This window comes from Nerophis ophidion, linkage group LG10 (assembly GCF_033978795.1).
Source record: "Nerophis ophidion isolate RoL-2023_Sa linkage group LG10, RoL_Noph_v1.0, whole genome shotgun sequence".
Taxonomy (NCBI): Eukaryota; Metazoa; Chordata; class Actinopteri; order Syngnathiformes; family Syngnathidae; genus Nerophis; species Nerophis ophidion.
The window spans coordinates 48,063,873-48,080,545 of NC_084620.1; the positions used below are offsets into that span (position 1 = coordinate 48,063,873).

General features: G+C 38.9%; 1 protein-coding gene across 6 annotated transcripts in view; it reads right to left on the reverse strand.

Moving 5' to 3' along the window:
- osbpl8 (oxysterol binding protein-like 8) overlaps positions 1 to 16,673 on the reverse strand; it is a 200,896-nt gene that overhangs the window by 173,919 nt on the left and 10,304 nt on the right. For 3 of the 6 annotated variants that reach the window (XM_061913983.1, XM_061913979.1, XM_061913984.1), the window contains exons 2-3: positions 13,316 to 13,366; positions 2,900 to 3,001 (exon numbers count right to left, since the gene is read on the reverse strand). In XM_061913983.1, the coding sequence (XP_061769967.1) occupies positions 2,900 to 2,950 (51 nt within the window). In that variant the 5' untranslated portion in view covers positions 2,951 to 3,001; positions 13,316 to 13,366. Of the gene's footprint in view, positions 1 to 2,899; positions 3,002 to 13,315; positions 13,367 to 16,673 lie in introns of those variants that run through there. The other 3 variants (XM_061913980.1, XM_061913982.1, XM_061913985.1) reach the window with 1 other exon arrangement.

Here is a 16,673-nt window from a genome sequence, read left to right on the forward strand (position 1 = left end):
TCTTGTCTTTGTAGTGCATTCAATTGAATATGGGTTGAAAAGGATTTGCAAATCATTGTATTTCCCAACTCATATGGAAACGGGGTTTGTATATATGTATACATATGTGACTTATAGTCCGGTGCAGCTAATATATGGAAAATATATATTTCTTCTATAGATATAGTTTTGTCGGCTTTATTCTGTTGTTGTCCAGAATGTTTCCCGTGAGAAGTAATGCTGACAACATGAACGTTTTTGTAATGTTTGCTAATCAATTCGAGAGAAAAACCTTCACAGCTCCAGGTGAAGCTGAAGTGCGTGCGTCATGTGGCGTGGCGTGCGGAACTCTGAGACTTCTGTGGAAAAAGAGATGCCGACATGCCAGTGCCATGACAGGTGTTCATTATCAGCACCTCCAGGTAATGGTTAAGGCTCATCAATAGCGCTCGCGGGACACAATGAGTCATCGTCAACAATTGGAGATGGCACTAGCTACAGGTCATAATGGCAGTCACCTGTCATTTAGAACTGGATTAAGTTTGACGTGGTCTTGACAGGGAACACACTGTATGATAAGACTTTAATATGCACCTGTGTATACAGTACTTCTTAGGATGCACCTGTGTATACAGTACCTCTTAGTATGCACCTGTGTATACAGTACTTCTTACTATGCACCTGTGTATACAGTACTTCTTAAAATGCACCTGTGTATAGAGTACTTCTTAAAATGCACCTGTGTAAACAGTACTTCTTAGTATGCACCTGTGTATATAATAGCTCTTAATATGTACCTGTTTATACAGTACTTTTTAATATGCACCTGTGTTTACAGTACTTCCTAATATGCACCTGTGTATACAGTACTTCCTAATATGCACCTGTGTATACAGTACTTATTAATATGCACCTGTGTTACAGTACTTATTAATATGCACCTGTGCATCCAAGACTTCTTAATATGCACCTGTGTTTACAGTACTTCCTAATATGCACCTGTGTAAACAATACTTCCTAATATGCACCTGTGTATACAGTACTTCCTAAGATGCACCTGTGTATACAGTTATTCTTAATATGCACCTGTGTATACAGTACTTCCTAATATGCACGTGTATACAGTTATTCTTAATATACACCTGTGTATACAGTACTTATTAATATGTACCTGTGTATACAATACTTCTTAATATACACCTGTGTATACAGTACTTATTAATATGTACCTGTGTATACAATACTTCTTAATATGCACCCGTGTATACAGTACTTATTAATATGCACCCGTGTATACAGTACTTATTAATATACACCTGTGTATACAGTACTTCCTAATATGCACCTGTGTATACAGTACTTCTTAATATGCACCTGTGCATCCAACACTTCTTAATATGCACCTGTGTATACACTAATTTCTAATATGCACCTGTATATACAGTATTTATTAATACGTAACTGTGTATACAATACTTCCTAATATGCACCTGTGTATACAGTACTTCCTAATATGCACCTGTGTATACAGTACTTCCTAACATGCACCTGTGTATACAGTACTTCCTAATATGCATCAGTGTATACAGTACCTCTTAGTATGCACCTGTGTATACATTACTTCCTAATATGCACCAGTGTATACAGTACTTCCTAATATGCACCTGTGTATACAGTTATTCTTAATATGCACCTGTGTATACAGTACTTCCTAATATGCACCTGTGTATACAGTACCTTTTAGTATGCACCTCTGTATACATTACTTCCTAAGAAGCACCTGTGTATACATTACTTCCTAAGAAGCACCTGTGTACATAGTACCTCTTAATATGCACCTGTGTATACAGTACTTCTTAATATGCACCTGTGTATACAGTACTGCCTGCCAAATCATTTAATTTTCACTCACCACATCATTTTATTGTGGCCTGCCATATCATTTTATTTTGGCTCGCCACATAATTTTATAGAGGCCTGAAAGATCATTTTATTAGGCTCACCACTTCATTTTATAGTGCCCTGACAGATCATTTTATTTTGGCTCACCACATAATTTTATAGTGTCCTACCAGATCATTTTATGTTGGCTCACCACTTCATTTTATAGGGGCCACACAGATCATTTTATTTTGGCTCAGCGCGGCCTTTTTTTGTGTCCTTCCAGACCATTTCATTTTGGCTCACCACATAATTTTATTTAGGCCTGCTAAATTATTTTATTTTGCCTCACCACATATTTTTATAGTGGCCTGCCAGATCATTTCATTTTGGCTCACCACATAATTTCATGTAGGCCTGCTAAATTATTTTATTTTGGCCACCACATATTTTTATTATGGCCTGCCAGATCATTTTATTTTGGCTCACCAATCAATTTTATGTAGGCCTGCCAAATCATTTTATTTTGGCTCACCACATCATGTTATAGTGGCCTGCCAGATCATTTTATTTTGGCTCACCACATCATGTTATAGTGGACTGCCAGATCATTTTATTTTGGCTCACCACAAAAAGTTATAGTAGCCCTCCACATTATTTAATTTTGGCTCACCATTTCATTTTGTAGTAGCCTGCCAGATCATTTTATTTTGGCTCACCACTTAATTTTATGATAGCCTGCCAGATCATTTTATTTTGGCTCACCACTTCATTTTATATGCGGCCTGCCATATTTTTTTAGTTAGGCTCACCACATCATTTTATATTGGCCTAACCGATCATTTTATTTTGGCTCACCAAATCATTTTATAGTGGCCTACCAAATAACCATCTGCTGGAGATATAACTGCAGCACCACTAAACCACTTCCTGGTTGATTTACAAGAAGAATTTACCAGAAGATTTACCAGAAAATTTACTGTGGGGCTGCCACAGTAAACACGTGGGGCCGCCACAGTAAACACGTGGGGCCACTCACCAAAGTTGTCTCAGTCTCCTGTTGGGACTCAGAAGAGGACTCCATGGTCATGATGGAGCTGGAAGCCGTGGGCCTGTCAGCGCTGCTTAGATGAGTGCATGTCTGTCAGAGAGGGAGGCGGGAAATAATTACAACTGTCAACATCAACACTTCCACAAGTCCAACAACAACTAAGCAGGGGCTGAAATAAGCAGGGGCGTCTATGATAACATTGCTTGGATGGCAACATATGTTGCTCCAAATCCCGTACGTTGTACCTTTCAGCATTAATAGTGCCTTCACAGATGTGTAAGTTACCCATGCCTTGGGCTCTAATACACCCCAATACTATCACAGATGCTGGCTTTTCTACTTTGCGCCGAGAACAATCCGGATGGTTCTTTTCCTCTTCAGTCCAGACAACGTCCACAATTTCCAAAAACAATCTGAAATGAGCACTTCTCCACTTTGCATCAGTCCATCTTAGAAGAGCTCAGGCCCAGCGAAGCGTTTCTGGGTGTTGTTGATAAATGGCTTTGGCTTCGCTTAGTAGAGTTTTTACTTGCACTTACAGATGTAGCGACCGACTTTAATTACTGACAGTGGTTTTCTGAAGTGTTTCTGTGTCTGTGTGGTGATATCCTTTACACTGATGTTGGTTTTCTGATGCAGTACCGCCTGAGGGACCAGAGGTCACGGGCATTCAATGTCAGTTTTCGGCCTTGCCGCTGATTTCTCCAGATTCTCTGAACCTTTTAAAGAAAATACGGACTGTAGATGGTGAAATCCCTAAACTCCTTGCAATAGCTCGTTGAGAAATGTTGTGGCAACATGGTTGTTAACGTTTTTCAGAGTACCAAAAGGTCTTAAAGGGACTTTTGGGAATTAGTGAATTTTATTTATATAGCGCTTTTCTCAAGAGACTCAAAGCGCTTTACATAGTGAAACCAAGTATCTAAGTTACATTAAAACCAATGTGGGTGGCACTGGGAGCAGGTGGGTAAAGTGTCTTGCCCAAGGGCACAACGGCAGTAACAAGGATAGCAGAAGCGGGGCTTGAACCTGGAACCCTCAAGTTGCTGGCACGGCCATGCTACCAACCGAGCTATACCGCCCGTTATGTTTGTGTGTGCGCGGGCGTGGTGACCGTTCAGCTTTCTGTTGTTGTTTTGATCATAGCTGCCTTATGTAAAAAAAAATCCATTTAATATTCCGAAAAACGTGTCTGATTACAAGAACTTTTTGAAAAGTTAAATGCTTTTTGTTCAACCCCGCTGTGTCCTGTTTTTGGAAATATATTTTCCAGTTTGTCCTCGTTCTTCAGCAACGCAGATGTCTTGCATGTAGGGTATGCTTCTGCCAACACGTCAAACATGCTAACTCCTTTGAAGCGGCACCAGCCCCAAATCAAGCTCGCTTTAAGGAAGAGAAAGAGGAGCGTGGCGCAAACACTGCATTCAAGCAGCCTCTCCTCAGCCAGGCAGGCAGGGCTAAAGCAATAACAAATGTTTTTATAGCAGCACATTTAAGACCATCCATCCATCCATTTTCTACCGCTTGTCCCGTTCGGGGTCGCGGGGGTTGCTGTATTGCATTAAAACTAGATTTTGACCCACTTCTAAGGTGGAAGAACAATAAGCCCATATCTCCTCTTACTACCAAGTTAGCCAGGCTGGGGGGGAAAGAAAAGTTGATCTGAGGCTGAGTTGACTTGAAAGTGTTTAATGTTGCACTTTGTATATGTAGAACATTTTTTTTGTCATTTTATTTCATCTGAGTAACAACTTGAGGCAGTTGAATGTTGATTAACGGGGAGCCCGTCTTAAACAAGTTCAAAAACTTGTTGGGGTGTTACCATTCAGTGGTCAATTGTACGGAATATGTACTGTACTGTGCAATCTACTAATAAAAGTCTCAATCAATCAATCAAAAACAGCACTTTATATGTAGAAAGGTTTTGTTAAGAAACCATTCCGAGCCTTATCTTATTTAGTTTTTATTTTATATACAGTGGGGCAAAAAAGTATTTAGTCAGCCACCAATTGTGCAAGTTCTCCCACTTAAAATGACGACAGAGGTCTGTAATTTTCATCATAGGTACACTTCAACTGTGAGAGACAGAATGTGGAAAAAAAATCCAGGAATTCACATTGTAGGAATTTTAAAGAATTTATTTGTAAATTAGGTGTAGAATAAGTATTTGGTCAACCATTCAAATCTCTCACTGATGGAAGAAGGTTTTGGCTCAAAATCTCACAATACATGGCCCCAATCATTATTTCCTTAACACGGATCAGTCGTCCTGTCCCCTTGGCAGAAAAACAGCCCCAAAGCATGATGTTTCCACCCCATGCTTTACAGTTCTTGGTGTTCTTGGGATGCAACTCAGTCTTCTTCTTCCTCCAAACACGACAAGTTGAGTTTATACCAAAATGGATACATGGATGATATGATACAGCAGAGGATTGGGAGAATGTCATGTGGTCAGATGAAACAAAAATATAACTTTTTGGTAATCTCAACTCGTCGTGTTTGGAGGAAGAAGAATACTGAGTTGCATCCCAAGAACACCAAACCTACTGTAAAGCATGGGGGTGGAAACATCATGCTTTGGGGCTGTTTTTCTGCTAAGGGGACAGGACGATTGATCCGTGTTAAGGAAAGAATGAATGGGGCCATGTATCGTGAGATTTTGAGCCAAAACCTCCTTCCATCAGTGAGAGCTGTGAATGGTTGACCAAATACTTATTTTCCACCGCAATTTACAAATAAACTCTTTAAAATTCCTACAATGTGAATTCCTGGATTTTTTTTTTTTTACATTCTGTCTCTCACAGTTGAAGTGTACCTATGATGAAAATTACAGACCTCCGTCATCATTTTAAGTGGGAGAACTTGCACAATCGGTGGCTGACTAAATACTTTTTTGCCCTACTGTATGTTGACCACATTAACCCTGGCAATGGACCCTGTGTGTATATGTATGTTATGCCATTGTTTACAAATTTGGTAAATTAATAACCAAAAAATGTATATTTTGTTGTTTTCTTACTGTACCGAAAATGAACCGAACCATGACCTCTAAACCGAGGTACGTACCGAACCGAAATTTTTGTGTACCGTTACACCCCTACTTGCATGTATTCCTTGTCCAGTGGTCCCACCACACAACACGCACATCAACATGGTGAAGATCTAGACGCATCCCACAGTGGGCAGGTGGACATCCTGGCAATGAAATAGTCTCTCCATTTTCCGAAGAAGAAAACACTAACACATACGACTGATGTGGCCTCGGGTGTCAAGGAGCTGTCACAGTGTGCTTCAGCAATCAAGTCTATGAAACAGCAGAGTGGGAGGTGCGAAAACAACAGAAATCCAGATAACAAACCCTTTTTTTTTTTTGCTGCAGAGACAAGAGACATGTGGATGTTTTGCTACGGTTAGTCTGCTGGTACTTCTGGAGCAAATACTGGACTTCTACCTCAGTCTCAGTCTGACCTTTAAGCTAAATGTTGTCCTCCTATGCCGACTTACATGGCAAACCCAAGTTGTTTCTTTTTGTCATCCAATGCAAATATACTGGAGTTTATTCCATCTAGAAAGCTTTGGTCAAGTGAGGCCAGGGGTGGCAGCCTACAATGTTGAAAGAGCCATATTGAACCTAAAATACCAAAAACTAATCTGTCTGGAGCGGCAAAAAATGAAAAGTCTGACATAAGTGTCATAATGAATGCAAAACATGATGTAAGTGTCCATATTAGTTATATTAACCTACTATCAAAATTATTTTAAAAGTCTTATATAAGTGTTATAATGAAGGCAACACATGATATAAGTGTCCATATTAGTTATATTAGCCTACTATCAAAATGAATTTAAAAGTCTTATATACATGTTGTAATGAAGACAACACAGGATGTAAGTGTCTGTATTAGCCTACTATCAAAATGACTTTAAAAGTCTTATATAAGTGTTGTAATGAAGGCAACACAGGATGTAAGTGTCTATATTAGATGTATTAGCCTACTATAAAAATTATTTTAAAAGTGTTATATACATTTTGTAATGAAGACAACACAGGATGTACGTGTCTGTATTAGCCTACTATCAAAATTACTTTTAAAGGATTAAATAAGTGTTATAATGAAGACAATACATGACGTAAGTGTCTATATTAGCCTACTATCAAAAATGACTTTTAAAGTCTTATATGAGTGTTATAATGAAGACAACACATGATATAAGTGTCTATATTAGCTATACTAGGCTACTATCAAAATGACTTTAAATGTCTCATAAAAGTGTTATAATGAAGACAACACATGGTGTAAGTGTCTATATTAGCCTACAATCAAAAAAAATTTAAAAGTCTCATATAAGTGTTATAATAAAGACAACACGTGATATTAGTGTTGATATTAGCTATACTAGCCTACTGTCAAAATGACTTTAAAAGTCTCACAAAAGTGTTATAATGAAGACAACACATAATGTAAGTGTCCATATTAGCTATATTAGCCTACTATCAAAATTATTTTAAAAGTGGTATATACATGTTGTAATAAAGACAACACAGGATGTAAGTGTCTGTATTAGCCTACTATCAAAATTACTTTAAAAGTCTTATATAAGTGTAATAATGAAGACAACACGTAATATAAGTGTCTATATTAGCTATACTAGCCTCCTATCAAAATGACTTTAAAAGTCTCATAAAAGTGTTATAATGAAGACACACATGATGTAAGTGTCTATATTAGCAATATTAGCCTTCTATCAAAATGACTTTAAAAGTCTTATATGAGTGCTATAATGAAGACAACACGTGATGTAAGTGTCTATATTAGCCTACTATCAAAATTAATTTAAAAGTCTTATATAAGTGTTAAAATGCAGGCAACACATTATGTAAGTGTCTATATTAGCTATATTAGCCTACTATCAAAATTATTTTAAAAGTGTTACATACATGTTGTAATGAAGACAACACATGATATATGTGTCTATATTATCCTACTATCAAAATTACTTTAAAAGTCTTATATACGTGTTGTAATGAAGACAACATAGGATGTAAGTGTCTATAATAGCTATATTAGCCTACTATCAAAATGACTTTAAAAGTCTTATATGAGTGTTATAATAAAGACAACACATGACATAAGTGTCTATTTTAGCCTACTATCAAAATGACTTTAAAAGTCTTATATAAGTGTTGTAATGAAGGCAACACATGATGTAAGTGTCTATATTAGATATATTAGCCTCCTATAAAAATTATTTTAAAAGTCTTACATATGTGTAATAATGAAGACAACATGTGATACAAGTGTCTATATTAGCTATACCAAGCTACTATCAAAATGACGTAAAAGTCTCATAAAAGTGTTATAACGAAGACAACACATGATGTAATTTTCCACATTAGCTATATTAGCATACTATCAAAATGACTTTAAAAGTCCCATGTGAGTGTTATAATGAAGACAACATGTGATGTAAGTGTCTATATTAGCCTACTTTCAAAATTACTTTAAAAGTCTCATAAAAGTGTTATAACGAAGACAACACATGATGTAATTTTCCACATTAGCTATATTAACCTACTATCAAAATGACTTTAAAAGTCCCATGTGAGTGTTATAATGAAGGCAACACATGATGTGTCTATATTAGCCTACTATCAAAATGATTTTAAAAGTGTTATATACATGTTGTAATGAAAACAACACAAGATGTAAGTGTCTGTATTAGCCTACTATCAAAATGGCTTTAAAAGTCCTATATAACTGTTATAATGAAGACAACACATGGAATAAATGTAGGATTAAATAAGCTCTGCTTCCTCCTCCTCCGTTTCACATGCTGTCATGCATGTTGGCAACTATAATACAAAACCCAAAACGAGTGAACAGGCTAATTGGGAACAGGTGGGTGCCATGATTGGGTTTAAAAGCTGCTTCCATGAAATGCTCAGTCATTCACAAACAAGGATGGAGCGAGGGTCACCACTTTGTCAACAAATGCCTGAGCAAATTGTCCAACAGTTTAAGAACAACATTTCTCAACCAGCTATTGCAAGGAATTTAGGGATTTCACCATCTACGGTTCGTAATATCATCAAAAGGTTCAGAGAATCTGGAGAAATCACTGGACGTAAGCCATGATATTACGGACCTTGGATTCCTTCGGCGGTACCGCATCAAAAAGCGATGTCAGTGTGTAAAGGATATCACCACATGGGCTCAGGATTACTTCAGAGAACCACTGTCCGTAACTACAGTTGGTCGCTACATCTGTAAGTGCATGTTAAAACTCTACTATGCAAAGTTAAAGCCATTTATCAACAACACCCAGAAACGCCGTCGGCTTCACTGGGCCCGAACTCTTCTAAAATGGACTGGTGCAAAGTGGTCTGACGAGTCCACATTTCAAATTGTTTTTGGAAACTGAGGACATTGTGTCCTCTGGAACAAAGAGGAAAAGAACAATAGGGGACGGCGTGGCGCAGTGGGAGAGTGGCCGTGCGCAACCCGAGGGTCCCTGGTTCAAATCCCACCTAGTACCAACCTCGTCACGTCCGTTGTGTCTTGAGCAAGACACTTCACCCTTGCTCCTGATGGGTGCTGGTTGGCGCCTTGCATGGCAGCTCCCTCCATCAGTGTGTGAATGTGTGTGTGAATGGGTAAATGTGGAAGTAGTGTCAAAGCGCTTTGAGTACCTTGAAGGTAGAAAAGCGCTATACAAGTACAACCCATTTATCATTATTTAACAATCGAGATTGTTCTAGGCGCAAAGTTGAAAAGCCAGCATCTGTGATAGTATGGGGGTGTATTAGTGCCCAAGGCATGGGTAACTTACACATCTGTGAAGGCACCATTAATGCTGAAAGGTACGTTCAGGTTTTGGAGCAACATATGTTGTTATCATGGACGCTCCTGCTTATTTCAGTAAGACGATGCCAAGCCACGTGTCACAACAGTGTGGCTTCATAGTAAAGGAGTGCGGGTACTAGACTGGCCTGCCTTTAGTCCAGACCTGTCTCCCATTGAAGCTTTGTGGCGAATTACAAAGCCTAAAATACCACAACGGAGACCCAGAACTGTTGAACAACTTAAGCTGTACATCAAGCAAGAATGGGAAATAATTCCACCTGAAAAGCTTCAAAAATGTGTCTCCTCAGTTCCCAAATATTTAAAGTGTTGTTAAAAGGAAAGGCCATGTAACAGAGTGGTAAAAATGCGCCAGTGACAACTTTTTGGCAATGTGTTGCTGCCATAAAATTCTAAGTTAATGATTATTTGCAACAACAAAAAAAAAGTTTCTCAGTGTGAACATTAAATATCTTGTCTTTGCAGTCTGTTCAATTGAATATAAGTTGGAAAGGATTTGCAAATAATTGTATTCTCTTTTTGTTTGCCATTTACACAACGTGACAACTTCACTGGAAAGAGGAATACAAGCTGGACAGTCCCAAAAGTCTACTCAAGTACCAACTCTCAATCCCAAACTAAGTTCAAGGCTTGTTTATAGGAAACATTCCTGACCTACACGATATAAAACTGCTCGTCAAACTGAGGTTCCTCCAGTTAACAATTGTTGGGGGGGGGGCAGAGGAAGTTACATTTTTTTTGCAGCCATGAAATCATGTGCTTGTCCCAGAGGGAACAAAACGCAGAGTGATGTCATAAAACTGCCTACTTTTTTTGTTTTGTTTTAAACAATACATTAGAATGTACTACTAAACCTACAGTAGTTTTATAAAGTCATCATTTACTGTATTTACCTTGGAGAGTAAGCTTCTATGGCATCAGTTTCTCGGTCAAACACACCATCAGCATCTTCTCTATTTTCTCATGTATTAATGTCCGCGGTTTAAATATTATTTCAGCATTCTTGGCTGCCGTTAAGACTCGTTCCGCTTCTGTACGCTGCAGACTTGCAGTGCGCCTCTCATATTGCTTTGCCAAGTTGGCGACATGTTTTTGATGATTTCTTTTTCTTTTCTTTTATTTAATAATATTTATTTGTTCATTTGATAGGGAAATGATAATACAGGTACTGAGAAACAAACAGTACTTCCCAAAAATGTTTTTAAAATAAAATCAAAAGAAAATAAATAAAAAAAAATTATACAAAAATAATAAATAATAATGAATAAATAAAAACTCTCCGCCCCCTCCCATAAAAATGCCTACTTTTTTAACTTGATGGCTTCCTTTGAATAAATCACACACTGCTGGCAGCTAATTCTCTAATAAATACAATAAAATAAACCGGCTGGGAATCTTTGGACATCTCAAAATTCCATTCCGACACCTAATCAGAGGCATCGATTTGATTATAAATTGGCTATTCATACATCTTTATTTGTGTACACGCATGAAAAACTGCTGACGTAAGCTGTAATGTCATATTGCGCCATTTTCGGATACAATGTCACACACCATAGATGTATGTAGATATATATACAAAACCCAAAAGCAGTGAAGTTGTCACGTTGTGTAAATGGTACAAACCCTGTTTCCATATGAGTTGGGAAATTGTGTTAAATGTAAATATAAACGGAACACAATGATTTGCAAATCATTTTCAACCCATATTCAGTTGAATATGCTACAAAGACAACATATTTAATGTTCAAACTGATAAAAAATTTTTTTTTGCAAATAATCATTAAATTTAGAATTTGTTGCCAGCAACATGTGACAAAGAAGTTGGGAAAGGTGGCAAAAAATACTGAAAGGGCTCATCAAACACTTATTTTGAACATCCCACGGGTGAAAAGGCTAATTGGGAACAAGTGGGTGCCATGATTGGGTATAAAAGCAGCGTCCGTGAAATGCTCAGTAATTCACAAACAAGGACGAGGCGAGGGTCACCACTTTTTCAACAAATGCCTGAGCAAATTGTCCAACATTTCTCAAGCAGCTATTGAAACGAATTTAGGGATTGCACCATCTACGGTCCGTAATATCATCAAAAGGTTCAGAGAATCTGGAGAAATCACTGCACGTATGGCATGATATTACGGACTTTCGATCCCTCAGGCGGTACTGCATCAAAAACTGACATCAGTGTGTAAAGGATATCACCACATGGGCTCAGGAACACTTCATAAAACCACTGTCAGTAACTACAGTTGGTCGCTACATCTGTAAGTGCAAGTTAAAACTCTACTATGCAAAGCCAAACCCATTTATCAACAATATCCTGAAACGCCGCCGGCTTGGCTGGGCCCGAGCTCACCTAAGATGGACTGATGCAAAGTGGAAAGGTGTTCTGTGGTCTGACGAGTCCACATTTCAAATTATATTTGGAAACTGAGGACGTGGTGTCCTCCAGAACAAAGAGGAAAATAACCATTCAGATTGTTATAGGCGCAAAGTTGAAAAGCCAGCATCTGTGATGGTATGGGGGTGTATTAGTGCCCAAGGCATGGGTAACTTACACATCTGTGAAGGCACCATTAATGCTGGAAGGTCCATACAGGTTTTGTAGCAACATATGTTGTTATCCAAGTAACGTGACCCTGCTTATTTCAGCAAGACAAGTGTTAAAACAGCGTGGCGGTCCAGACCTGTCGCCCATCGAAAATGTGTGGCGCATTATGAAGCGTAAAATACAACAGCGGAGACCCCGGACTGTTGAAAGACTGAAGCTCTACATAAAACAAGAATGGGAAAAAATTCCACTTTCAAAGCTTCAACAATTAGTTTCCTCAGTTCCAAAACGTTTATTGAGTGTTGTTGAAAGAAAAGGTGATGTAACACAGTGGTGAACATGCCCTTTCCCAACTACTTTGGCATGTGTTGCAGCCATGAAATTCTAAGTTAGTTATTATTTGCAAAAAAAAAATGTTTATGAGTTTGAACATCAAATATCTTGTCTTTGTAATGCATTCAACTGAATATGGGTTGAAAAGGATTTGCATGTCATTGAATTCCGTTTATATTTACATCTAACACAATTTCCCAACTCATATGGAAACAGGGTTTGTAATTAAATGCTTGTTTCCTGGCCAAGCGCTTAAGCCGGTGCGACTCTGCAATCGAACGTGATGTCACATATAACGAAGGGTGTAAAAATACGGCGCCCTTTGATTTTACGGTGCCCGGTTGTGCCGGTAAAAGTTCCCAATCGGTATTCTTTCCACCCTGCATATTCACGTGCATCCTGACGTGTGGAAAACTCTGTCATGCTCACGGCAGGAACATCGGCGAGGTGTCAAGGAGACTGTGGCGACCCTCAAATGCGTCCAATCCCATTACGGCGGCGGAAAAACAATCTGGCAGTTTGGATTTCTAACACGCCGCGCAACGCGCTCCGTGCGGCTTATGTAAGGGCTCAACAGGAAAGAAAAACACAGGTGCCCTCCGGACAGATGTGGGCATGGATGGTATCACGTGCAGGGGAAAGGAAGACAGGACGTACCTCATGTAGCTGGGGGCAGAAGGAAGCACCATGATATTCTCCACACGGATCCTGCATGGAGGACGAGAGAGAGATAGAGAGAGAGAGAGAGAGAGAGAGAGAGAGAGAGAGAGAGAGAGAGAGAGAGAGAGAGAGAGAGAGTGAGAGTGGGAGGTTTAAAATGACGTCATCAATATTTGTCTCCCGCCTCCTATAATATGGGTGCTGCAGACAGTCAGTATCAGTGGAGGACACGCCTCCTCCACTTTGTCTTCTGTGACATTCTTCTTTTATTTACACTAGAGGTCCACCAACATGTTTTTTTTTTCCTTTTACTGTCGTCAAGGGGGGCTGATGACCAATTGTGGAATTTTCTTCCCAGCAGTTCCACTCTTAGACAAGGCACCGGAGCCAAGCGTGCAGTTTTGAACCGGGTTTTAATGTACATAGATTTTTATCAAGGTTTTTTTGCAGCAGGACGTGACTTTTCAGTCACCTTTGTATCCTCTCCGCTTACTGTTCATCTGTGTCTCGCCGTCAGCACTGTCCCGCCCCCGTCCAATGGTGCTCTGCGCTCAGCACCGTGGACGGAGGTGGTGAGCTCCGCTCTTGCAGGCAGCGCTGGCCACACCTCCCTCCACACCAATATCTATTTGCAGTAAAACTTATTTAAAGATGAATATTATACAAACCCCGTTTCCATATGAGTTGGGAAATTGTAATAGATGTAAATATAAACGGAATACAATGATTTGCAAATCATTTTCAACCCATATTCAGTTGAATATGCTACAAAGACAACATATTTGATGTTCAAAACTGATAAACATTTATTTTTATAATCATTCACTTTAGAATTTGATGCCAGCAACATGTAACAAAGAAGTTGGGAAAGGTGGCAATAAATACTGATGAAGTTGAGGAATGCTCATCAAACACTTACTTGGAACATCCCACAGGTGTGCAGGCTAATTTGGAACAGGTGGGTGCCATGATTGGGTATATAAACAGCTTCCCAAATAATGCTCTGTCTTTCACAAGAAAGGATGGGGCGAGGTACATCCCTTTGTCCACAAATGCGTGAGCAAATAGTCAAACAGTTTAAGAACAATGTTTCTCAAAGTGCAATTGCAAGAAATTTAGGGATTTCAACATCTACGGTCCGTAATATCATCAAAAGGTTCAGAGACTCTGGAGAAATCACTCCACATAAGCGAAATGGCCGGAAACCAACATTGAATGACCGTGACATTTGATCCCTCAGAAGGCACTGTATCAAAAAACAACATCAATCTCTAAAGGATATACCTGTAAGCTCAAGTCAAAGCTCTACTATACAAAGTGAAAGCCATTTATCAACAACATCCAGAAACGCAGCCGGCTTCTCTGGGCCCGAGCTCATCTGAGATGGACTGAAGCAAAGTAGAAAAATGTTCCGTGGTCTGACGAGTCCACATAATAGTGAGCCTAGTCAATAGTGGATCTAACATAATAGTGAGGGTCGAGTCCATAGTGGATCCAACATAATAGTGAGAGTCCTGTCCATAGTGGATCTAACATAACAGTGAGAGTCCAGTCCAGAGTGGATCCAACATTATCGTTAGTCTAGTCAATAGTGGATCTAACATAATAGTGAGAGTCCAGTCCATAGTGGATCTAACATAATAGTGAGAGTCCAGTCCATAGTGAATCTAACATAATAGTGAGAGTCGAGTCAATAGTGGATCTAACATAATAGTGAGTCTCGTCAATAGTGGATCTAACATAATAGTGAGAGTCGAGTCCATAGTGGATCTAACATAATAGTGAGTCTCGTCAAAAGTGGATCTAACATAATAGTGAGAGTCCAGTCCATAGTGGATCCAACATAATAGTGAGAGTGAGAGTCCAGTCCATAGCGGATCTAACATAATAGTGTGAGAGTCTAGTCCATAGTGTATCTAACATAATAGTGAGTCTCGTCAATAGTGAATCCAACATAATAGTGAGAGTCCAGTCCATAGTGGATCTAACATAATAGTGAGAGTGAGAGTCCAGTCCATAGCGGATCTAACATAATAGTGTGAGAGTCTAGTCCATAGTGGATCTAACATAAAAGTGAGTCTCGTCAATAGTGAATCCAACATAATAGTGAGAGTCCAGTCCATAGTGGATCTAACATAATAGTGAGAGTCAAGTCAATAGTGGATCTAACATAATAGTGAGTCTCGTCAATAGTGGATCTAACATAATAGTGAGAGTCCAGTCCATAGTGGATCAAACATAATAGTGAGAGTCCAGTCCATAGTGGATCTAACATAAGAGTGTGAGAGTCTAGTCCATAGAGGATCTAACATAATAGGGAGAGTCTAGTCCATAATGGGGCCAGCAGGAGACCATCCCGAGCAGAGACAGGTCAGTATGTTTCTGTTTCTCCATTTCAACGAGCTTTTAACAATATCAACCTTTTTTAAAATGGGGTCAATTTTAAGAAAGTTATGGCGTTTTTAACAAAAAGCTCACACCTCACATCTAAAACCATTGACTTTGTGTTGAAGAGGTTAACCATAAATTAGTGATTTTTCACCACAATCATGACTTATCACAGGAGAATGATACCTGTGTCACTGAACTCATCCTAACAAGACCTGTCTGATCACACTGGACTCTTTTCAACGAATGCATTTCTTAAATATGACACACATACCTACGAGACTTTGGCCAAATTGGCCATGAACACATTGAATCAGGTCAAACTTGTTTTGATTTAAGTCTCATAGGCCTCGGCCGAGCACACATTTTGTTGGACCATATATTGACATATACAAACCCTGTTTCCATATGAGTCGGGAAATTGTGTTAGATGTAAATATAAACGGAATACAATGATTTGCAAATCATTTTCAGCCCATATTCAGTTGAATATGCTACAAAGACAACATATTTGATGTTCAAAATGATAAACATTTTTTTTTTGGGCAAATAATCATTAACTTTAGAATTTGATGCCAGCAACACGTGACAAAAAAGTTGGGAAAGGTGGCAATAAATACTGATAAAGTCGAGGAATGCTCATCCAACATTTATATGGTACATCCCACAGGTGTGCAGGCTAATTGGGAAAAGGTGGGTGCCAGGATTGGGTATAAAAACAGCTTCGATGAAATGCTAAGTAATTCACAAACAAGGATGGGGCGAGGGTCACCACTTTGTAAGCGAATTGTCGAACAGTTTTAGAACAACATTCCTCAACGAGCTATTGCAAGGAATTTAGGGATTTTACCATCTACGGTACGTAAAATCATCAAAATTTCAGAGAATCTGGAGAGATCACTGCACGTAAGCGATGATATTACGGACTTTTGATCCCCCAGGCGGCACTGCATCAAAAACCGACATC